The 25,948-nt window shown below is 42.7% G+C and overlaps 1 protein-coding gene across 1 annotated transcript in view; it reads right to left on the bottom strand.

The window, feature by feature from the left end:
• Positions 1-22,237, bottom strand: part of slc6a8 (solute carrier family 6 member 8) — a 56,152-nt gene extending 33,915 nt beyond the window's left edge. Inside the window, exon 1 of the mRNA XM_036143542.1 lies at positions 21,058-22,237. Coding sequence (XP_035999435.1) covers positions 21,058-21,373 — 316 coding nt within the window. The 5' untranslated portion in view covers positions 21,374-22,237. The remainder of the gene's footprint in view (positions 1-21,057) is intronic.
• Between the last annotated feature and the right edge of the window lie 3,711 nt (positions 22,238-25,948).

Genomic DNA, 25,948 nt, shown 5'->3' with positions numbered 1-25,948 from the left:
TCTCTGCAGATCCTAAACATGCAGCATGAACAGTTCGTCTCACTGACAGACTAGATCTTAAACCAGATCAGGAAAATATGTAAGCTTCAAAAAATGATTTCCAAGGATTCGGGAGTGTTTTCTTTTCTTTCAAATATTCCCAGTTATCAGTGCGGTCGGCTTGTTGATCTGATGATTTCATCATAAAAGTTAGCAAACGCTGTGGAAACCATTCTCTTTCTGTTGCTTCTAGATCTGGAGCAGAGCTGGATCAAGCTGTGGTCTGATTAGGTTTGGTGACTCATCTACAGGCAAGTATTTCTAGAAACTGAATGTATTATCATCTGGAAGCCCAGCATTCATTTTCCTTTTAGAAAAGGACCAAAGGCAGCGGGGAACCTGACTTCCTGGGAGAGCTTCAGGATTGGTAGGTTGGTGCAGCAGGTAAGCTGGCAGCACCGTGAGGCCTGCAGCCTGACACTCTCATAGTTATGGCAAATGTTATGACTCCAACATTCAGCTATAGTGGTATAGTGGTGTGCTGTTATAACAGAAGTGTGGTTGAACAGAAACATGATGAACATAAATATCAGACTGTGATCTAACACCATGAGGAACATGAGACTGTAGGAGCTTCCTGAGAAAAAAGTCCTCCTGATTCACACCGCTCTCTTTCACATGGACCCTAGAAGGTTCCACCGGAGAACCACGCCTGTTTACCGACCGGAGCGGACAAACATGTCTGCTTTCTGAGAAATCAGACATCAGAACAGGCAGAAACACGCTGCTTCTGATCATTCTCCTGGCTTTGGCAGGAAAACGCTGCCCAGGACTGAGTGAAGTTATCCAGCTGAGAACAACACGTCTTCAGCCAGCAAAGTTGTTCCTGAGTTCCTTCCTCGGCTCTGACCAAGGAAAGCCTTTATAGATGACCCTGGAGCGCGTAAAGCAGAGCAGATTTCTTAGATTAGACTCTAATCTAAGACTCTTAGATTAGAGTCTTAGATTAGACTCTTAGATTGAGTCTAATCTAAGAAATCTTGGTGTGATTTTTGACAGTTCCGTGTCTCTTGATCATCATTCCAAGTAATTATCTTGGAATTGTTTTTATCATGTCAGGAATATTGCTGAGCTCAGAACCACGGTGTCTACATGTGATCTTGAAGTTATGTATCGTCTCAGGTTGACTGAAGGTCCCTTTGCTTGTTTTAACAAACCGGCATGGCTTTGGGGACTGGCAGAGCAGCTCATATGACTCCTGCATTGGCTCCCAGTTAATTTTAGGTTCCAGTTTAAAATTGTTTTAACTTTTAGGGCGCTGCACGGTCCGGTATAGTATATTATATTACAGTATATTTCTGACGTGCTGAAGCCTCGGGGTTCTGCCAGAGCTCTGAGGTCTGCTGATCAGAATCTTTTGTTACGTACTAGGTTTAAAACCCGTGGAGGTCGCTCCTTTCAAGCTGCTGCATCGTCATGTGGATTCTGTTGACCATTTTAAAACGCAGCAAAAATGTATTTGTAGAGACAGACCTTTAATTTAATTTGATGTCATGTTTTTATGTGCTTTTCCTTTGTTTTTTGTGAAGCACTTTGTGATTTCATCTGTGAAAGGTGCTATACAAATAGAATTTTACTTACTTACGAATATCAAAGCCAAATTAGACTGAGAGTTATTTAATTAAACATGAAATAACACCAGAGGCGTTAAATAAGAAGCGATTAATTGCACAACAGCAGACTGGGCTTTTGACCTGGCAGGCTGCACCATCATCAGGGCAGAGAGAAGCGCTACATGCTAACACGTGGCCAGCTAAGGAGCAGCGTAATCACGCTATCTGCCAGGACTTAACAGCTCAACCAGACAGCAACGTCACCGCAGCAGGAGCAGCAACCTTAAGTCTGGACTCTTCAAACTACATCAATATTTGATTTTTTCCAACAAGAGGGAAGAACGTATTAGACGTGGTATTATATTATTGTAACGCTGCACATGCACACAAACCTGGGATCCTCTGATCACTGATCACTAAGCTGCAGGCAAAACCAACAACAAAAACTCTAAATATCTAGAAAAACAGACGGGAGTTTCCACTGAGAACGCAGACCAAAAATGACAGACATCTACTGTCCTCTGCTATATTATGTTTACTGCAGGGACAGTGAGCAAAACAAAAACTGTTAAAGTCTTTTAGCAAACCTAAAACTCTATTCAGAACCTGACAGACTGCATTTAAATCCAGGGAACCTACAGGCCTACAAAGAAGCCCAGTGGAAGCTGGAGAAGGTATCAGAGATGCTACATGCCAGCACAAGCAGCACATGGAGGAACATTTCCACAAACAGTACCAGGAGCCTGTGTTAGAGGATTAAACCTCTGGCTGGATACCACAGACTGGACCCTGCTGAACACTGAACCACTTCATCAACCGAGGAGACGTAGGGATCCACGTTTGACTAGCAGCGACAGAGGAGGAGCTGTTCTGACCCAACGGCAGGTCAGATCCACCGTGCAGAGAGTCAGAGGAAGGCTGCATACCGCTAACAGCCGTTTCCATCACTATGATCAACTGCTTGTTGTTCCCACTGAAGTCTGCTGCAATAGCTGTAGTGCCAAAAAGAGTCCAGCTGTCCCCCCAACCATCTCCAGATGTTTAAAACACTCTTCCTTACACCCATTAGAACGGCTTCTTGCTCTCCGTGACCATCATCTATCTACATGCAGAGAAAAGCGATGCAGTAAAAGTGTTCTCCACTCATCCCTGACCCAGCTGAGGAAGAACAACACCTACAGGATGTGGACTTTAACTGCTGTGTGCATAAACATATTCAGTGCAATAACTGAAGTAGAGGAGACTCATTGAGCAATATAACACGGAAAGAGCTACAGTTACTTTAGATAAAATAAAATAAAACACTTTGCTTTCCAATTTAGTTTGTCATCCAAAACAACACCTAGTAATTTAACTTCTTTAACTCTATCTATTATAATTCCATCCATGGAAAGTTTCATGTCATCACCCTTTTTTAGATTATCAAAAATCATATAATAAGTTTTGTTCCACTTTATTGATAACTTATCTTCAGCAAAAAAAGTCTTACTTTTATCATTTCTTCTCCTACTCTTATCAGTGTTTCCATAAAATGATTACCTGAGTGATATATACTGGTGTCATCAGCACATAACAGAAAATGTAACATTTTGGAGAACTCACAGATGTCATTAATAAAATAAAGAGCAACGGTCCTAAAACACACCCCTGTGGGACTCCACATTTGACCTTCCTACTCTGAGAATTTATCCCATTAATGTGAATGGGATAAATTCACATTAATGGGATAAATTCACATTAATGGGATAAATTCACATTAATGGGATAACACACTATTATGTACCAAGTCCCCTGTGATTTATGTGTCTGTGGAGAGGAGTCCTCCACTGGAGAGACCCGTGCTGATGCGCTCAGCTGGAAGCCTGACTAAGTCTGCAGTCGGTCTTTTGCAGAATCAGACACCAGAGTATGGAACCAGCCTTAACAGAAACCTGCGTTTGCAGTTTCCCTCAGTTCTCCTCAGTTTTTGCAGGAAGATGAGCCGAACCACATGAGACAGTTTCCCTGCGGTTGGATGGTACCTTAACGTTGGGACTCCCCACTGGTGCCCACCGCCTCACAGGAAGCAAACAGGAGACCCAGAGGTCCACCCACTACCGCTGCTGGTCTCAAGAAAAAATTCCAGTGAATTCAAACTTCACTGGAAATTTTTCTTGAGACCAGATCCAGAAAATCCATTCTACCTCCTCTCTAATTAAGCTGACTGCATTTGTTTTAAAGAAGAATTACGTCTTTTTTCTGGGACAGCAGTGGTAACCAGAAAGTTTTGTTTGCCTATTTGTTGGACAGCTAGAAGAGTTTGTTTTATATGATCACCAAGAAAAATCCTTTTCTGTCATTCATTATTTCTTGGAAAAGGTCCATAGACTTTGGAAGTTTGTTAAATTTCTAAATGGAAACTTTGCAGGTTTACGTTTTACCCTTGAAAACAGCTCTGAGGAAGTCTGTTTTCTTGATATAAAAGTCACTAAAAGAGACAAACATTTGTAGAGCTCTCTTTACACAAACCAACTGAATGGAATACATCACTTAACGCTCAAAGTTTTCATCACATCCACCTCAAAAAAGTTTACCTGTAAGCTAAACTCACTGGAGTCAGACGTTTTTGTGAAATCCTAGAACAATACAATAAGAGCAGAGAAGAGATGTTAAGAAAATTCAAAGAATGATGTTACAAGGAGGACTGGTTAAGAAATTTATCCTACAGGGTAAAATTAGATGTGGAGCTTGGAAAAACTGTCAATACACTAAAAATGTAAAATCATTTCAACACCCAACTGGCGGTAAGGTCATCAACATAAAACGTTTAATTACCTGTAAAACCAAAAATGTTATTTATATGATACAAAGCCCATGCAACAAAATATACACCAGAGAAACATCCCGTCCTTTAAAAGAATGAATCAATGAACACAGAAGTTCCATCAAGAGGAACGAAATAACTAGTTCTGTTGCATTTTAATGAAAACATGGCAGCTCACCATCATTGTTATTTTTATAGGCACCAAAGCCATCAAACCCAGTATAAGACATGACATCAAAAGCTGGATGACTTTAAATTTCCTGCATTTAAATTCTGACAAGACAGAAGTTGTAATCTTTGGGCCAGAGTCTTCAAAAAATAAACTTCTTAATCAAAACCTTAATCTGGATGGCATTAACTTGGCCTCTGGTAATAAAGTTAAAAATCTTGGTGTTGTTTTCGACCAAGACATGTCATTTAAATCCCATATTAAACAGGTTTCCAGAGTTTCCTTTTTTCACCTCCGGAATATCGCCAAAATTAGAAACATTCTGTCCAGGAGTGATGCTGAAAAACTGGTCCATGCATTTGTTACTTCAAGGCTGGACTATTAGAATTCTTTACTATCAGGAAGTCCACAAAATGCAGTTCAAAGCCTTCAGCTGATCCAAAATGCTGCAGCAAGAGTTCTGATGAAAATCAACCAGAGGGATCATATTTCTCCAATTTTAGCTTCCCTTCATTGGCTTCCTGTTAAATCAAGAATAGAATTTAAAATTCTTCTTCTAACGTATAAAGCCCTTAATAATCAAGCTCCATCATATATCAGAGCTCTGATTACCCCGTATGTTCCTAACAGAGCACTTCGCTCTCAGACTGCAGGTCTGCTGGTGGTTCCTAGAGTCTCTAAAAGTAGAATGGGAGGCAGATCCTTTAGCTATCAGGCTCCTCTCCTGTGGAACCAACTCCCAGTTTTGGTCCGTGAGTCAGACACCCTATCTATTTTTAAGACTAATGTTAAAACTTTCCTTTTTGACAAAGCTTATAGTTAGAGTGGCTCATGTTACTCTCAGCTACCTTTATAGTTGTGCTGTGATAGGCCTAGGCTGCTGGAGGACATCAGGGTCTAATTTTCTCACTCTACTGATTTCTACTGTTCTTCAGTCTACTGTTCTCCAGTTTTGCATTGTATTACATTGAAATGACTGTTGTCATTTCTGCTTTAACTTTCTGTTCTCTCTCTTTTCTCTTCATAGTAGGTTCACCTGGTCTGGCGTTCTGTTAACTGTGACATCATCCAGAGAAGACGGCTCACCCGCTACTACCATCTAATGTAGAACAGATTACTAGATCAATGTGTGCTTCTGTGCTTTTTGTCTCTCTTGTGTCTCTGCTCTGTCTTCTGTAACCCCAGTCGGTCGAGGCAGATGACCGTTCATACTGAGCCCGGTTCTGCCGGAGGTTTTTTTTCCCGTTAATGGGTGGTTTTTCTTCCCACTGTCGCTTCATGCTTGCTCAGTATGAGGGATTGCAGCAAAGCCATGTACAATGCAGATGACTCTCCCTGTGGCTCTACGGTTCCCCAGGAGTGAATGCTGCTTGTCGGGACTTTGATGCAATCAACTGGTTTCCTTATATAGGACATTTTTTGACCAATCTGTATAATCTGACCCAATATGTATAATATGATTGAACTTGACTTTGTAAAGTGCCTTGAGATGACATGTTTCATGATTTGGCGCTATATAAATAAAATTGAATTGAAAATTGAATTGAATTAAGAGGGGGTGATATTCATTTTATTAGGAAAAATAGAGATTCTGTGTTCTGGATATTTTACCTTAAGAGTTTAGCTCCTACTGGTATGAATGACGTTCTGTCCATTAATGGGTTTCTGTGATTGACCCTAAAGTTATTTTTATGGTTTTATTATTTTTTGTAATTATCTTAAATGGATAATTATATATTTGTTTTTAATGGTGTTGTTTTTTATGTTTCTTAATGTTTTTTAATGGTTTTATTGGTGTTGCCTATTGTTTTTAGTATCACTAAGTATTTTTTGTCACAATGCTGTTACTTCTGGTGTTTTTGTGGTTGCGATGTATGGATCTTATCTTATTTGTTTGTATTTTTATGGGAATGAAGTACTGTTGCAAGTGTGGGATTATAAAATTAACTATTTAAAACTGAAGTGTTTTCAGCCTAATTGGGCAGTAGTTTAAGTTCCATCCCCCTGTATGCTGATTGGTCAGTTTATGTATGTGTGAATGAGTGACTGTTTTTTCTAAATTGTGCTTCTTATTTAAAGATAACTGATGTGGGGACTGGTAATGGCTTCTATTCATAAAGCTCCAGCTGAGGTTTCTGATCTGACCTTTCTGACTCTACAGCTAAAACAGAAAGCAGCAGAGTGAGGGAGGAAAGCACAGTAGAGGCCGTGTGTGTTTTACTGTAATCATGTGAGTGTTTCTCTGGGAACCGTGGCAGAAATCTCTCACAGCCATAACTACGGTTTGTTTGAACCTAATGCTGGACGTTGTTTCGCTCCGCCATCGTTCCATAGTGCTACAAGCCTTAGTACAGCATTAATAGGGAACATTAATGTTGATTTAATGGTATTTTGTGTAAAGGATTAATTTATCAAGCTAATATCAACACGACACGCTTCAACACACGTCATTTCTGGCCGTTGTCTGCTACAGCATCTAAATTCCTAAGTTACCAAATTGAGTCCTAATTATTACCTCGAGAAATAATCCCATTAATAAAAATCAAGTCCCCTAATGGTTAGTGATTTTGCATTGTGAATGGGGTGGAACACACACCAAATGTTGTTCTAAATTTGTTAAGCTAATTTAACTCCATTCCAGTTTCTTTAAGATGAACTTTGGTACGCCGATCAGAGGTCACCAAAGTTGGTGTTGCTTCGGTTTGTGAGTTTGCTAAAACTATGTCGGACTCTGTAATTTTCTCTGGTCCCCTGCCTGATCTGACCAGTGATGACATGTTTAGCCGCATGTCATCATTCAACCGCTGGTTGTCTAGGTGGTGTCCTGAAAACGACGTGGGCTACATTGATAACTGGAGAACTTTCTGGGGAAAACCTGGTCTGATCCGGAGAGACGGCATCCATCCTACTTTGGATGGTGCAGCTCTTCTTTCTAGGAATCTGGCCGGATTTATTAGTCCTCCTAAATGCTGACAACCCAGGGTCCAGACCAGGAAGCAGAGCCGTAGTTTAACACACCTCTCTGCAGCTTCTGTACTGTTACCCACCAATTACCCTATTGAGACGGTGTCTTTCCCACGGCCAAAACTTAACAGATCAAAAACTGATCTAAAAGGAACAAATCATAAAAACCTAATAAAAATCAATATGGTTCACCTTGAACCTAAAAATAAAATAATAAAATGTGGTCTATTAAATATAAGGTCTCTCCCTCCAAAGACTTTGTTAGTTAATGAATTGATTTCTGATAATCAGATTGATTTGTTTTGTCTCACAGAAACCTGGCTACAAGAGGACTACGTTAGTATAAATGAGTCAACCCCCTCCAGTTATTCAAATTTCCACATTCCCAGATCTGTGGGGAGAAGAGGAGGAGGAGTGGCAACTATCTTTCAGTCTGATTTATTAATTAGTCCCAGGCCAACTAATAATTACAGTTGTTTTGAACATTTAACCCTCAGTTTCCCTCATCCAAACTGCAAAGCAATAAAACCTCTTCTGTTTGTTGTTTTGTATCGTCCACCAGGCCCTTACACTCAGTTTTTGGATGAGTTGTCAGATTTCTTATCTGATTTGGTGTTAAATACTGATAAGGTTATTATAGTGGGTGATTTTAACATCCATGTTGACACTGAATGTGATAACCTTAGTGTAGCCTTTAAAACTATCCTAGATTCAATTGGTTTTGCTCAAAATGTGCATGAACCGACGCACTCTCGGCTCCATACTTTAGACCTTGTTCTGACATATGGCATTGATTGTGAAGAATTAACAGTATTCTCTCACAACCCTGTCCTGTCTGATCATTTTTTAATAACATTTGAGTTTAATCTAACTGAATTCTCCACCCCCAAAAGAGGGTTCCATTATAGTAGATCTTTATCGGATAATGCTGTATCAAAACTTAAAGAGTCTGTCCCCTTCTTAATATCCTCAGTATTGCAGAAATGCCCTGTAGATGGCAGCATTGCTGTTTCTTCCCATTCACAAATCGATACATTTGCTAACAATGTGACTTCCTCATTGCGTTCTGCATTAGACAATGTAGCTCCCTTGAAAAAGAAGGTGATTATTCACAGGAAGCTGGCTCCTTGGTTTAATTCAGAGCTGCGTTCCTTGAAGCACAATGTTAGGAAATTGGAGAGAAAATGGCGCTCTACACACCAAGAGGAATCCTACTTAATCTGGAGGGACAGACTATTGTTGTATAACAAGACCCTCCGCAGAGTTAGAGCAGCATATTTTTCATCATTAATTGAAGAGAATAAAAATAATCCTAGATTTCTCTTTAGTACAGTTGCCAAACTTACCCAGAGCCACAGCTCTGTTGATCCATCCATTCCCTTAGCTCTCAGTAGTAATGATTTTATGGGATTCTTCATAAATAAAATTGATGCCATTAAAAATAAAATAATTGGCATCCTCCCAAACATGATTACCTCGTCCTCAGTAAGTGAGGCAGCATTGGAGGAATCTTTAGAATCTGCGCAGTGTTTGAACTGTTTAGAAGCAGTAGAGCTTTCTGAGCTATCTAAAATTTTAGCTTCATCTAAACCTTCTACCTGTATGTTAGACCCAATCCCAACCAAGTTGTTTAAGGACATATTCCCTTTGATCAGTGGCACTATTTTAGACATGATTAATCTATCCTTAGTAAATGGATATGTACCACAGGTTTTGAAAGTAGCTGTTATTAAACCTTTACTTAAGAAACCTTCTCTTGATCAAGATGAGTTAGTAAACTACAGACCTATATCTAATCTTCTTTTCTTATCTAAAATTCTTGAGAAAGTAGTTGCTAATCAACTTTGTGAACATTTACAAAGTAATGACCTACTTGAGGAGTTTCAGTCAGGCTTCAGAGCTCATCATAGCACTGAAGCAGCTCTGGTGAAGGTCACTAATGATATTCTCATGGCCTCAGATAATGGACTTGTGTCTATACTTGTCCTGTTAGATCTCAGTGCTGCGTTTGATACAGTTGATCACAATATTCTCCTACAAAGACTTGAACATACTGTAAGGATTAAGGGGAAAGCATTAGGCTGGTTTAAATCTTATCTGTCAGACAGATTCCAATTTGTTCATGTTAATAATAAATCTTCCTCAAACTCTAGGGTCACCTGTGGAGTACCACAGGGTTCAGTCCTTGGACCAATTCTCTTTACTATATATATGCTTCCGATAGGCACAATTATCAGACAGCATGGGATTAATTTCCACTGTTATGCTGATGATACTCAGCTATATTTATCCATAAATCCTGATGAATCCAATCAATTACTTCGACTGCAGTCATGTCTTGATGACATCAAAAGCTGGATGACTTTAAATTTCCTGCATCTAAATTCTGACAAGACCGAAGTTTTAATCTTTGGGCCAGAGTCCTCAAAAAATAAACTTCTTAACCAATCACTTAATCTGGGTGGCATTAACCTGTCCTCTGGTAATAAAGTTAAAAATCTTGGTGTTATTTTTGACCAAGACATGTCATTTAAATCCCATATTAAACAGGTTTCCAGAGTTTCCTTTTTTCACCTCAGGAATATCGCCAAAATTAGAAACATTCTGTCCAGGAGTGATGCTGAAAAACTGGTCCATGCATTTGTTACTTCAAGGCTGGACTATTGTAATTCTTTACTATCAGGAAGTCCACAAAATGCAGTTCAAAGCCTTCAGCTGATCCAAAATGCTGCAGCAAGAGTTCTGATGAAAATCAACAAGAGGGATCATATTTCTCCAATTTTAGCTTCCCTTCATTGGCTTCCTGTTAAATCAAGAATAGAATTTAAAATTCTTCTTCTAACGTATAAAGCCCTTCATAATCAAACTCCATCATATATCAGAGCTCTGATTACCCCGTATGTTCCTAACAGAGCACTTCGCTCTCAGACTGCAGGTCTGCTGGTGGTTCCTAGAGTCTCTAAAAGTAGAATGGGAGGCAGATCCTTTAGCTATCAGGCTCCTCTCCTGTGGAACCAACTCCCAGTTTTGGTCCGTGAGGCAGACACCCTGTCTACTTTTAAGACTAGGCTTAAAACTTTTCTTTTTGACAAAAATTATAACTAGTGACTCATGTTACTCTCAGCTACCTTTATAGTTTTACTGCTATAGGCTTAGGTTACTGGAGTATATCAGGATCTAATTTTCTCACTATATTGAGTTCTACTGTTCTTCAATTATGCATTATGTGTTGTCATTTCTGCTTTAACTTTCTGTTCTCTCTCTTTTCTCTTCATAGTAGGTACACCTGGTCTGGCGTTCTGTTAACTGTGACATCATCCAGAGAAGACGGCTCACCTGCTACTGCCATCTAATGTAGAACAGATTACTGGATCAATGTGTGCTTCTGTGCTTTTTTGTTTCTCTTGTTGTGTCTCTGCTCTGTCTTCTGTAACCCCAGTCGGTCGAGGCAGATGACCGTTCATACTGAGCCCGGTTCTGCCGGAGGTTTTCCTTCCCGTTAATGGGTGGTTTTTCTTCCCACTGTCGCTTTTTGCAGCAAAGCCATGGACAATGCAGATGACTCTCCCTGTGGCTCTACGGTTCCCCAGGAGTGAATGCTGCTTGTCGGGACTTTGATGCAATCAACTGGTTTCCTTATATAGGACATTTTTGACCAATCTGTATAATCTGACCCAATATGTATAATATGATTGAACTTGACTTTGTAAAGTGCCTTGAGATGACATGTTTCATGATTTGGCGCTATATAAATAAAATTGAATTGAATTGAATTGAATTGAATACTTTAACTGAGATCTGCAGTGAACCAGGATTCACTGAATTATTCTGAAGATGATGATGATGATGATGATGATGATGATGATGAGGATAAACCATTTTTATTGTTTCTTTTGTGTGTAAATTGTTCCTTAGCTTCTTTTATCTTCATTTTGCTTAGTAGTTTTAGTTAAGTTTCACTAGCCTAGTAGAGAGGATTTGTTGATTAAAATATAGTGTTAATTCAGATAAACAACATTACATAGTGATGTTCTCTGGATGTTCATTTATTTCTGTTAATAAATTCTTGAACTTGAAGAGACGTTGTCACTCCTTTATTTTATGTGTTTACAGTTTGATGTTAAAAGATCACCAGAGCTCGAATCATTCCTTTCAACTATTGTCCTGATATCAGCTGTTTGGGCTGATATTCATCAGACAATACCTAACAGACAGAGAGTTATTTATTAAACATTAAATATCTTAAAACATGTGTAATGGCTCAAAAACTGGATCCATAGAATTTGTGATATTTGCTCCAATTTGTAAAAAAACAGGTTAAATTCAACAGCAATATTTTTGATGCTATTATACACAACTTTGTTCTCCGTAAAGTAATCCAGTAGTCCTATATGCTATGTTTTAAAAGTTCACTTCTAAATTCGTCTATCGTTTTCTCTGTTCTGAGTCCGATATATGTTAGCTGATTTAAGCTTTCGGATTTTATAGGCTGCAATTCAAGAAAGGTAAAAACAGCAGATGATCACTGATGAATAACCATATCCATAAATATTGTCACATTGTATTTAGAAGAACTGTAACAAATCCACCGTCCGCACATGCATAACGATGTATATGATACTCATTTATTCCTGCATCATCACACTGCGGACATGTATGTTTATTAAATACAAACATAATAATAATGATGATGGAAATAATATTTCCTCCTGCATCCATTTTATTATCGTCTCAATCTGTCGTCTTCTCTGTAGTTCATGTGTGTTTTCTAGACTGCAGACTGTGATTGATTTTCACCACTGCATAATGGTGTTGCTGCGTTATAGTAAAGCACATCATGACGTTGTGCAGTCCAGAGTTAAACTCCTCGAATGTGTTCACATAACTGGCACATTCCTCTGATTCTGATTTAAATCAGGAAGAAAACCAGAAAACCTGCAGCTGATGCTCTGAAACAACTTTAACACACGCATGGAGACACATTCCTGCAGCGGGAGAATCAGAGAGCAAACACACTTGCAGCCGGCATCATGCTGACGTAGCTGAGCTGACTTTAGCTTCCTGTGAGTCCACTAAACACAACTCTGCAGATCAGCATCCAGCTCCAGGCCTTTACACTCCAGACAAGCTACCTGCTCCAGGGTGAGCTTCATCATGATGAGAGCTGAAATCAGCTAAATCACTCTGCTTCTGTGTCTCAGCTCTGCTGCTTTGTTACACAGCGCTGAAGTTAAAGAGTCAATCAGGATGACACGGGTCAATAAGGAATGTTCATCTGTGCCATTCTTTCAGTTTCCAGATGACGATGCCGCTCTTCATCACACCTTGTTTCACTCTGACACACACAGTGCTTCCAGACTTCCTGAAAAGGACTTTAAATGCATGCTCAGCAATGCATTTAAAGTCTTTGCAATGCTTTGCAGCAATCCCTCATACTGAGCAGCAAGAGTTCTGATGAAAATCAACAAGAGGGATCATATTTCTCCAATTTTAGCTTCCCTTCATTGGCTTCCTGTTAAATCAAGAATAGAATTTAAAATTCTCCTTCTAACGTATAAAGCCCTTAATAATCAAGCTCCATCATATATCAGAGCTCTGATTACCCCGTATGTTCCTAACAGAGCACTTCGCTCTCAGACTGCAGGTCTGCTGGTGGTTCCTAGAGTCTCTAAAAGTAGAATGGGTGGCAGATCCTTTAGCTATCAGGCTCCTCTCCTGTGGAACCAACTCCCAGTTTTGGTCCGTGAGGCAGACACCCTGTCTACTTTTAAGACTAGGCTTAAAACTTTTCTTTTTGACAAAAATTATAACTAGTGACTCATGTTACTCTCAGCTACCTTTTTAGTTTTACTGCTATAGGCTTAGGTTACTGGAGTATATCAGGATCTAATTTTCTCACTATATTGAGTTCTACTGTTCTTCAATTATGCATTATGTGTTGTCATTTCTGCTTTAACTTTCTGCTCTCTCTCTTTTCTCTTCATAGTAGGTACACCTGGTCTGGCGTACTGTTAACTGTGACATCATCCAGAGAAGACGGCTCACCCGCTACTACCATCTAATGTAGAACAGATTACTAGATCAATGTGTGCTTCTGTGCTTTTTTGTTTCTCTTGTTGTGTCTCTGTTCTGTCTTCTGTAACCCCAGTCGGTCGAGGCAGATGACCGTTCATACTGAGCCCGGTTCTGCCGGAGGTTTTTTTTCCCGTTAATGGGTGGTTTTTCTTCCCACTGTCGCTTCATGCTTGCTCAGTATGAGGGATTGCAGCAAAGCCATGTACAATGCAGATGACTCTTCCTGTGGCTCTACGGTTCCCCAGGAGTGAATGCTGCTTGTCGGGACTTTGATGCAATCAACTGGTTTCCTTATATAGGACATTTTTGACCAATCTGTATAATCTGACCCAATCTGTATAATATGATTGAACTTGACTTTGTAAAGTGCCTTGAGATGACATGTTTCATGATTTGGCGCTATATAAATAAAATTGAATTGAATTGAATTAAATAAATCTGAGTCAGCAGCAAACAGCTTTAATCAGAGGCAACAGGACTTCCTCTCAGGTTTTCTGAAGACGTGTCGACATCCTGATCAACCTGCAGGTGGAGCGCTGCTGCGTTAAACCCGCTCAACACTGGAGGACGACGATTCTAGCCTCTGAGCATCTCTGACCCTGTGAGAGATTACATCAGCATCTCATCAGGGTTCAGGAGACCAAGTCCTCCACTCACACCAAGCAGCAGCTTCTAACCACCAGGACAGAGATGGTGGCTCACTGGTTCTGACCTGGACTGGTTCTGGGAGGACGGACCTCCATGTGCTCAGAACCAGCAGCGCTCCACCTGCAGGTTGATCAGAACCTCCAGAACCGACAGAGACACCTGGACAGGTGAGGAAACGTCTTCAGGAGAACTAGGAGAAGGTCCTGCTGCCTCTGGTTTAAGTCTGATTGCTGATGACCCGGATCTCTGAGGATCTGCTCAGACTACATGAACTGTTCAGTTATCAGGAGTCTGCAGGTCTAATTGGAGTCTCTGGGCCTCTGATTGGTCGATCATGTCCTCCTGCCCCGCTGCAGGCCTGCATGCTAATGGACCTTTGGTCGGGTCTGTGTTAATGATTGGGATGGGGGAGATTTCTGAGTCAGCATGTGAAGCAGAGATTAACAGGAGTGGCCTATAATCTTTTAATCCTGTTGACAGACTTCACCTCTCCTCCGCCCTCATCCCTTCTTCACTGTCCCTGTTGCTTCTCCTCCGTGTTGAGGAAGGAATCATCTGGTTGTCTAAAGGCTTCAGCCTGAACCAGAGCCGTTGGTTCCTGGTGAGCTCAGCACCGTCTGAATGTCTGGGTGTGGTGTGAAGCGCTCTGAGGTCGTAGGACTTACAGCGCTTCACAAGTTCAGGACGTTTACATTTAGGAAGGTGGTTTTGGTAGCAGCTCACCCTGTCTGAGCTACGGCCTCATCTGAACACACAGATAACCTTAAAGACACAAAGTCTCTGCACATTAGTTCTGTTTAAGCATTTGTAATCTGAGAGGCTGCCCATGTTCTTGTGTTATGTATAAAAATTAGATTAATAAAAATAAAAACAGAGATCAGGCAGTGATTGTTTCATAAAAACATTAGTTTCCATTTGGAGGAACAACTGAACAGAATCCCTGATGTGGTTCTGCTGAAGAGACACAGCATAGATCCTGAACATGTTCATTCAGACACAAGTGCGCTAACACAGGTTAGAGGTTCTCCCTCTAGGAGGCGCTACAGAGCGCTGGACGCCAACACCAACAGACTCAGGAACAGTTTCTTCCCACAATCCATCACTCTGATGAACAGCTGCATTAACTCAGTATCTCTGCCTCTATTCAGCCTCCTGCTCACTGCAGATTTATTATTCTATTCATTATTCTCTATTTCAGGGCTGTTCATATTATCAATTCAGTTTTATTTCTATAGCTCCAATTAACATCACATCATCTCATCAAGGCTCTTTCTAAAGTCAGCTTCCATCAGATCCTCCAGGTTGGTGAGAAAGTTTCCTCTCTAAGGAAACCCAGCAGGTTGCATCAAGTCTCTCCAAGCAGCATTCACTCCTCCTGAAAGAGCGTAGAGCCACAGTGGACAGTCGTCTGCATTGTTGATGGCTTTGCAGCAATCCCTCATACTGAGCATGCATGAAGCGACAGTGGAGAGGAAAACTCCCCTTTAACAGGGAGGAGAACCTCCAGCAGAACCAGAACCAGGCTCAGTGTGAACGCTCATCTGCCTCCACCCACTGGGGCTTAGAGAAGACAGAGCAGAGACACAGAAAGCTCAGAAGCTCACATTGACCCAGGAGTACTTTCTATGGTAGAGAAGACAGAGCAGAGACACAGAAAGCACAGAAGCTCACATTGACCCAGGAGTACTTTCTATGTTAGAGAAGACAGAGCAGAGACACAGAAAGCACAGAAGCTCACATTGACCCAGGAATCAATGACATCAGTTATGTTGTATAAACTAGATACCAGATCGGCTTTCCTCACATACATCACAGCGTTTAAAACTAGTTGTTAGTAACTAGTAGTTATTCCTGTATTATTCTCACACTGTGGACACGTACGTTTGTGTGTGTATATTAATATTAATAATGGAAATAATATTCACTCCTGCATCCTTTGCTCTCTGCTGATTACATTACTGCATTATCATGTTGTTGTATTATTGTATCAGAAAGCACACGGTGAGCTCCAGAGTCAAATTCCTGGCACATACGCTGGTTCTGGTTCTGGTTCTGATTCATTCTGTTCTGCAGGTTTTTCTCAGCTGCAGCAGAATCACTGACAGCGGTCCACTGAGCCACAGGTCGCTCCACCATGAGTCAAGAATCTGTGTGTCCTGCACAGGCTCACTGCAGCACCAACTCTCTGCAGGATAATAAATCAAAGTGACTCAGAGTTTTTAGAGGACAAAGACAGAAAGGACAAAGGAATGAACACATTAGGACAAAACTCTCTGTGCTTCCTAAAAGGGAAGAGATCCCAGTAAATGTGAGTCCTACCGTCTCATCAGCCTGTTTACACTCAGCTGTAAAATACTTACAGTTCTGCACTCTGATCAGAGAATCATTCCATAACCTCTATAACATAATACTCCAAACATTGAATCCAGTCATCAGAAATAATGACTTCACTAGATCCACATGTAGCGTTCAACCAAATTAAGAATGAGCATATTTTTAAAACTCTTTACAAATTCGGGTTTTTATCTCTTGGACTCACATATTTTTGCAGCATCTCAATCCAGAGTGAGGACCAATAATAATAACTCTCCGTATTTAACGACATAACAGGGTTGTCCTCTCTCCTCGGCTCTTCCACTGAACTACTGAGCCGCTTCAGCCATTGTGACGAACACAGAGTTGGTCCATAAAGTCATTATATGCTGATGACTTACTGCTTTGCATATTACACATAATTTCTCAATTTGGTAAATCTTCAGGCTATAAGATAGATTTCACCAAAAGTATTTTGTTCCCGATTAATCATCCAGCTTAGAACCAATCTTTTGTATCCATTCAAGACTACGATGGCTACAAGCAGATCTATTCAAAAATAACTTTAAATCAGTTTTAGTACGGCTCAGGGAGGAGCTGCTCTGTCTTTGTCCTTGGCTGGATGCATTAATTCAATAAAAATGGTAATTTTGTCTTTGGATAGACTTTTTAGGGAGGTTGACAGGTAAGTATATTTATCTGGGGCTTAGCTTTACCAAACCTTTTACATTATTACTTGGCTGCAAACCTCTTTAAACTCATAATATGATAGAATAGCCCGGTAAACGGGAGTGGCCTGAGTTAATGTAGCACCGTTCATCATGGCCGTTCTATGCTGTGTGGATCTCTGCCAGGAGCAGTGGGGGGGGGGGGGGCTTATAGAATCCAGCTGTGACAGACAGTTTGGGAATAAGGAATAAATTATGGCTTTATCTTCAGATGTCCTCTTTAAGTCGTCTCTTAAAAATATAATTTTATCCATCTGGGTTAGAAAAGGGATAAAGTGAAGGGAGGAGATGTTTTTGTCGATGTGACATTTGTTACTTTTAACTGTTTTATTCAGAAATTTGCCAAAGTCTCACTTTGTTATTTTGCTTCTGTGGAAAAGGGGAACGTCAGATTATAGCGTAACATTTTCAGTGTGGAGACAATAAGAAGGAATTTATGTTGATTTGTTTTTTGTGTTTGCTGTTTCAAAAGTTAAAGGAGCATTCTACATTACATTAGGACAGTAACTTGTGTATGGATTGTATAAACCAGGAGACAGAAGTGATGGAGGGATAAAGAAGGAAGCATCGCTGCAGACCTCTGAGCTTCATTTGGCCGCTGTGGAAACATTTCAGCGTGGAGACGAGACAGACGAAGGACAATGAGGCTGAAAGGCCCCAGAAATGTCCTTCAGGTTGGATGAATCAGGTGAGAGGCATGTGACCTTTCCACAAAGTCTGAGAGTAATGTGAGAGCTGGACCTTTGGCTGAATCCTCCTCTGTCTCAGACCTTTCCTGCGTCCAGCTCAAACCGGCTGGCGGTGAGAACGAGACCTTTTCAAAGCGATGGCGCCTCTCTGCAGTTTGATCAAAGCAGACGTGATGAAACCTCCTGCTGTCGCCTCCTCGTCCTCCTCTACATCACCGGGATAATTCTCCCAGGAGGAGGCCAGCAGCTCCTGCTGTGCTGGAACATGGTTCTGAGTTGACCCGGTTCTGTCCGCATTACGCAGAGAGACGGATGCTGCAGCCTCCGGCCTAACAAACGAGGCCAGCGCTGCAGCACCTTAAACCTGCATTCTGTCCAAACAACAGCAGGGGGCGGTGGTGGGTCCAAACTCTTAATGAAAGCCTCTTTTCTCTGCCTGGTTCCTTAAAGCGCTCTTCCAGCGGTTCTCTGGGCTTTCTGGAGAACTCTCACACTGTTTTTCACCGGCATCATCACCTCCTCCAACCATTCACCCTTTTGCTGTTGTAGTAATTAAAATGATGAAGATGCTGGTTTTATCAGTGGAGATGAAGAACGGACAGAACAACCTATTTACCAGCTGACCAGAACCGTTTCTCTCTAGATCCAAAACAACATTAACATTTAGAACCTGCAGAACGGATGAGAACACCAATCTGCTTCCTCCTAAAATCACTGCAGGCTGTCAGCTGCAGCTGGACATTAGATGCAGATGAACACCTTCCTCTAGGAACTTTACTTCATATTATAAGATGTATTAAATCCAGATATTCATCTGATCTTCATTAACGCAGAACCGATCTGCTGAAATAACCCAAAACAAAGAATAAAAACCCAAACTTCAATCTTTAGCTGAAAAATCAGCTGAACAATTAAGATTAGCTATAATTTGATCAATCTCAAGTTCATTATTTTCATTTCAGACATGTTGTTTGACCAAGGTATACATTTTAGTTTAGCTCTGTTTTATTTTTCATTATAATTTTTATTTTTATGGTTTGGGATCTTGGTTTTTACAGATGAGAGCAAGTGCTAAGCTGCCTGATTTTATACCTGTACCTTCATCATCATCTATTAACACACAGACAATGTTCTAACCAGCAGCGCTTGTGTTAAGGAGGAAATGCACCAGACACGTAGCCTAAGCGCCGCGGCTTACAGCCGTGTTTTTAAAAGCATAAATTTACACGGGATGTTTTCCCGTTTATTCCCTGCAAAACAGGAACATATATGTGTCTGAATTTAGAGCTTCAATATAATTTAAGTGTCGCATAGCCTAAATACACATGTTGTACATTTTACAATTATTGACTGATTAAAATGCAAAGCTACGCTAAGCATAGGACGAGCTTATGCTGCTTTGAGGCGCTTACACTCCACAAGGCGTCTGGTGTGTTTCCTCCTTTAGTGGGGCTTATGTTAGCAGTGTGTGTTAGCTCTTGTGTTAGCACACTTGTGTTAGCAGCACCTGTATTAGCAGCACCTGTGTTAGCAGCACCTGTGTTCACACACTTTTGTTAGCAGCACCTGTGTTAGTGCACTTGCATTAGCAAAACCTGTGTTAGCAGCATCTGTGTTAGCCGCACCAGTTTTAGTAGCACTTGTGTTAGCGCAATTATGTTAGCAGCATCTGTGTTAGCAGCATGTGCCTGACATCACTAAAATGTCAGGCACATTAAAATTAGCAATAAGTAAGACATTTACTTTAATTTACCAAAATCATTCTCATTTCTCTCCCAGGATGTTAGTAACATTCCCTAAAAACAATCAGTCTCCTCCATCAACAACGTCTTAGTCACGTTTTTCTCCTTTCAAACCTGAAGCTACGGTCCAGAATGATTCCAGAGTGTAGCCCGTGTTTACTTCCTGGTTCCTGAGCCAATCACATGAGAGTTCCCAGGGTTCCCAGCACCGAGTGCAGCATTTGGTATTTTATCTTGGCTAAACAGCAGCAGCCTGCAGACATGGAAGCAGGTCAGAGAAGCGGACCAGAACCAGAACAGAACACATCATAGAACCGTCCAGTGGAGGTAGAACCTCAGCGGAGATTCACAGCAGCAACGGGGAGTTAACGACACGGCAGGCTAGTGTGGATGTTCTGATCAGAACCACTGGGTGGCATTATTCCTTATTCCTCCTTTAATGTGACGTTAAAAGAGGAATAAGGAAATGATATATATAAATATATATTTTTATTTTTATTTTTCCGGGCTGCTGATGATTAATTTTCTGTCTAAACATGAAGGTGTTGGAAAATAAAAGAGGAAGTCCAACAGGAAGAAGTTTCTGTATTCTAGTTCCGTTTCACAGCGAAGGGCTAAGGAGTAACAAGATATGATGGAAGCATAAAATGTACCAGCAACTACATCAGCTGATGGAAATCTAACACTTCATGACATGCCCCCCCATGGTTCTGTCTAAGCTCCAATATTAAATACCTTTTCTATGGCAGAACCCTAAACCAACTGACACCTTAGTCCTAAACGGGCCTTTTTGATCCTCATTTTAGATCAAAGTTTACATTTTACTGGTAAAATTTGCCTGAATGTTCACTCAGCTGTACCACACACACACACACACACACACCATGCTTGTGTGTAATTATAGTAAAACACTTGAGGCTCTACGCTGGCCTCAGCGATCAGAACCTGCTGCTGTCACTCGGATCGATACCACCCATGATTGCGTAACACGATCACAAACACGAGCCACGCCCATTCCATAAGCACCGCCCATTCCGTAAGCCACGCCCATTCCATAAGCCACGCCCACCGCCCTCTCTGCATGGCAGCTGCACACGTCTACAAACCAGCTTAGAGACGAACCGCCACAGATTCTGGTTTCATGAGCAGCAAAAGTTCTGAAGGATTTGGAATTAAAACCATTTAGGAGGAAAAGCCCACAGGTGAGCAGGTGAGTTAGCTGCTAACTGCTAACCCAGACCAGCTCAGTCTGCAGCAACAGATGTGTACAGGTGTGAACCACAGAGGGGGCGGGGCCTGGGTTTTAGCCCCACCCCCTGAGTGCTGAACCTCACCTCCTCCGTTCTTGTAGCACAGGTAGGGGAACCGCCACACGTTCCCGAGTCCAACAGCAAAGCCCACGCAGGACATGATGAAGTCCATCTGCCGGGTCCACGTCTCCCGCTCCTGGTACCCCGGGCCCACCCCGGTGGACCCACCTGCTCGTTTCTCCGGTCCGGCACCGCCCACCACGCCGCCGGCCGCCGTCAGCGGGCCGTTGGTGGCGGTGGGGGGGTAACCATTGGTGTTGGACAGGAGGAGGGGGTTCTTCCTGGCCTCCTCCAGGAGAACCAGGGAGCAGGAGGAGGCGGGCAGAGCCTGTTTCTCCATCGCTGAGCGGACAGAACCCGTCAGAACCCGGTCAGGAACCAGGAACCAGGAACCAGTCAAAGTTCTGAAGTGCGGCCTTTAACTGCAGGGTTCTGATTCTTTGCCAAAGTAAAACCCAGATTACCAGTCGGAACCGGTCAGAACTAAGCTGGGTTTGTCTTCTTCAGGTTTCACCAAGTTTCCCTTTAAATCGAACAGTTCGGAACAGAACCAGAACCAGAGGTTGGATCTTATTATGGTTCTTTAACTCTGCAGCTTTTCCCGGTGGCTCCAAGTCCCTGAATCAGTCCGTTTCTGTCCGCCTCCCTGCTCCCCGTCCAGAACCAGAACCAGAACCAGAACCACCGGTTCTCACAGTCCAGCTCCAGGTAGGAGTCCCACCGACCCGGTCCACTTCAGTCCCTCTGCTCACAAACACATTTCACTTTTATTCACTTTTAATTTATGAGTTCAGTTTATTTTTAACGACGTGTTAAAATAAATTCCCAACAGGACGGAAAATAAAAACTTTAGTAGAAATGATTTTTCTCTTTTTTCCTGTCGAACCGGGTCAAATGAAAGCAGAACGGAGCAGGACTGCGGGGCGACCTTCAGAAACAATCCACGAAGCACTTGAATGTGAGTCTGAAGAATCGCATGGGACCGGAGAGGCACGGAGGAGACGGCGGCCTGCGGGGCGCAGAGGACGGCCGAACCGGGCTTACGGTTCCGTTAGAGCGGCGCGAAGCGGGTCAGGAGCGGCGAAGTCCCCACAGCTCCATCCGAGCAGAGACCGGTCCGGGTTCTGCGGCTCGGTCCGTCTGTGTGCCGTCTGCGCGGCTGCGGCGGCTTTAAAGCGGAGGAGGCTGCACGCCGTGACGTCGCCTCCAGACCACGCCCCCGCCGACGTCACTAATGCCTCTGACGTCACTGGGATCCCTGAACAGATGAGCTTTATGTGAATGGATCCATGGAGCAGGGATCCAAACAAGGAGAGAGGGGATCCAGAAGTTCTGCGGGAGCGGAACCGCCCAGACTGGGTCAGTGGTTCTGGTTCTGTTACTGTGGCTCCTCCTGAAGGTTCTGTTGTTTCCTGATGACCCGGATCAGGACCCAGTCAGGACCCACTCCTACCTGAGAGAGCCGGTACCTGGAAACGGTTCTGGATGCCAGGCTGACCCATTTGGACTCCCTCTAAGGCAGAACAACCAGAAGATTTGTGGTTTTAATGTAAAGGTTCTGTTCTGGTTCTGTTCTGGTTCTGTTGAGTCCTTATTGACTTCTCTGGTACGTCTCAGGACGGGTCCAGATCCCGGCACCAGATGATGCTTCCTGCAGATTCAGAACCAGCAGCCTGCAGGATTCTGGTTCTGGTTCTGGAGCGTTTCTAGTTTTATTTCTGGAACAGGCTTTAATTAGGCCCATTTCTGCATTAAATGTCATTTTTTTATTCTAGTTTACTGAGAAATTCATTTGGATTTCATCTGAAAGCACAAATCATGTCATAATTCTTTCACTGCGTATTTTATGACGCTATGTTTATGTCGTTTAAACATGTTTTTAAACATGTTCAGGTATATAATAATTTAAATGCTTACTAAACAAAACGAATGTTAACATCATGCAGTTTAACTCAAAAGATATCAAAGTCACAATAAATAATGTGCTGAAAAGAACAAAGATGGAGCTTATTTTGACCATATTTCTCCATTCATTGACTATTAATCTGTTAATACAATCAGAATATTTTATTTTTATTTATTTTTTTATTTTATTTCATGCTGTTCAATAAAATCGGAACTTTATTTCACCAGGCTTGAAATAAAGCAGCGTTGCGTCGTGTGAAAACAGCGACTGCTCTCTGGAGGAGACATTATTCAGGTCATTAAACTGGTCCTATGAGGAACCTTTCTGTGGTTGGAAACCAGACAGTCTGAGGCTCCATCAGAATACCCTTAATTACAGCTCCTATCTCCTATCTCCTATCTCCTAGCTCCTACCTCCTAGCTCCTATCACCTGCTCCTATCTCCTGCTCTCCTGAACTCCATCAGGGAGGAAAGGAGCTTCAGCTGCTGAGCTGATTCCAGACTTTAACTCTGACGTCATTAGTGACGGAAACATGGAGGATGGAGTCAGAGACATGGAGGATGGAGTCAGAGACGTGGAGGATGGAGTCAGAAACATGGAGGATGGAGTCAGAAACATGGAGGATGGAGTCAGAAAGATGGAGGATGGAGTCAGAAAGATGGAGGATGGAGTCAGAAACGTGGAGGATGGAGTCAGAAACATGGAGGATGGAGTCAGAAACATGGAGGATGGAGTCAGAATCATGGAGGATGGAGTCAGAGACATGGAGGATGGAGTCAGAAAGATGGAGGATGGAGTCAGAAAGATGGAGGATGGAGTCAGAGACATGGAGGATGGAGTCAGAAACATGGAGGATGGAGTCAGAAACATGGAGGATGGAGTCAGAGACATGGAGGATGGAGTCAGAGACGTGGAGGATGGAGTCAGAAACATGGAGGATGGAGTCAGAAACATGGAGGATGGAGTCAGAAACATGGAGGATGGAGTCAGAAAGATGGAGGATGGAGTCAGAAAGATGGAGGATGGAGTCAGAAACGTGGAGGATGGAGTCAGAAACATGGAGGATGGAGTCAGAATCATGGAGGATGGAGTCAGAGACATGGAGGATGGAGTCAGAAAGATGGAGGGTGGAGTCAGAAACATGGAGGATGGAGTCAGAATCATGGAGGATGGAGTCAGAAAGATGGAGGATGGAGTCAGAAACGTGGAGGATGGAGTCAGAAACATGGAGGATGGAGTCAGAAACATGGAGGATGGAGTCAGAATCATGGAGGATGGAGTCAGAGACATGGAGGATGGAGTCAGAAAGATGGAGGGTGGAGTCAGAAAGATGGAGGATGGAGTCAGAATCATGGAGGATGGAGTCAGAATCATGGAGGATGGAGTCAGAAAGATGGAGGATGGAGTCAGAAAGATGGAGGATGGAGTCAGAGACATGGAGGATGGAGTCAGAAACATGGAGGATGGAGTCAGAAAGATGGAGGGTGGAGTCAGAAACATGGAGGATGGAGTCAGAGACATGGAGGATGGAGTCAGAGACATGGAGGATGGAGTCAGAGACATGGAGGATGGAGTCAGAATCATGGAGGATGGAGTCAGAATCATGGAGGATGGAGTCAGAGACATGGAGGATGGAGTCAGAGACATGGAGGATGGAGTCAGAGACATGGAGGATGGAGTCAGAGACATGGAGGATGGAGTCAGAATCATGGAGGATGGAGTCAGAAAGATGGAGGGTGGAGTCAGAAACATGGAGGATGGAGTCAGAAACGTGGAGGATGGAGTCAGAAACATGGAGGATGGAGTCAGAAACATGGAGGATGGAGTCAGAGACATGGAGGATGGAGTCAGAATCATGGAGGATGGAGTCAGAAACATGGAGGATGGAGTCAGAAACATGGAGGATGGAGTCAGAGACATGGAGGATGGAGTCAGAATCATGGAGGATGGAGTCAGAAAGATGGAGGGTGGAGTCAGAAACATGGAGGATGGAGTCAGAAACGTGGAGGATGGAGTCAGAAACATGGAGGACGGAGTCAGAAACATGGAGGATGGAGTCAGAAACGTGGAGGATGGAGTCAGAAAGATGGAGGGTGGAGTCAGAGACATGGAGGATGGAGTCAGAAAGATGGAGGATGGAGTCAGAAACATGGAGGACGGAGTCAGAAACATGGAGGATGGAGTCAGAAACGTGGAGGATGGAGTCAGAAACACGGAGGATGGAGTCAGAAACGTGGAGGATGGAGTCAGAAACATGGAGGATGGAGTCAGAAACATGGAGGATGGAGTCAGAGACATGGAGGATGGAGTCAGAGACACGGAGGATGGAGTCAGAGACATGGAGGATGGAGTCAGAATCATGGAGGATGGAGTCAGAAACATGGAGGATGGAGTCAGAAACATGGAGGATGGAGTCAGAATCATGGAGGATGGAGTCAGAGACATGGAGGATGGAGTCAGAAAGATGGAGGGTGGAGTCAGAAACATGGAGGATGGAGTCAGAATCATGGAGGATGGAGTCAGAATCATGGAGGATGGAGTCAGAAAGATGGAGGATGGAGTCAGAGACATGGAGGATGGAGTCAGAAACATGGAGGGTGGAGTCAGAAACATGGAGGATGGAGTCAGAGACATGGAGGATGGAGTCAGAAACATGGAGGATGGAGTCAGAAACATGGAGGATGGAGTCAGAGACATGGAGGATAGGATGGAGTCAGAAACATGGAGGATGGAGTCAGAGACATGGAGGATGGAGTCAGAAAGATGGAGGATGGAGTCAGAAACGTGGAGGATGGAGTCAGAAACACGGAGGATGGAGTCAGAAACGTGGAGGATGGAGTCAGAAACATGGAGGATGGAGTCAGAAACATGGAGGATGGAGTCAGAGACATGGAGGATGGAGTCAGAGACACGGAGGATGGAGTCAGAAACATGGAGGACGGAGTCAGAAACGTGGAGGATGGAGTCAGAGACATGGAGGATGGAGTCAGAGACACGGAGGATGGAGT

This window comes from Fundulus heteroclitus, chromosome 1, assembly GCF_011125445.2.
Source record: "Fundulus heteroclitus isolate FHET01 chromosome 1, MU-UCD_Fhet_4.1, whole genome shotgun sequence".
In the NCBI taxonomy this organism is placed as follows: Eukaryota; Metazoa; Chordata; class Actinopteri; order Cyprinodontiformes; family Fundulidae; genus Fundulus; species Fundulus heteroclitus.
This window is presented reverse-complemented; position numbering and strand designations above follow the sequence as displayed.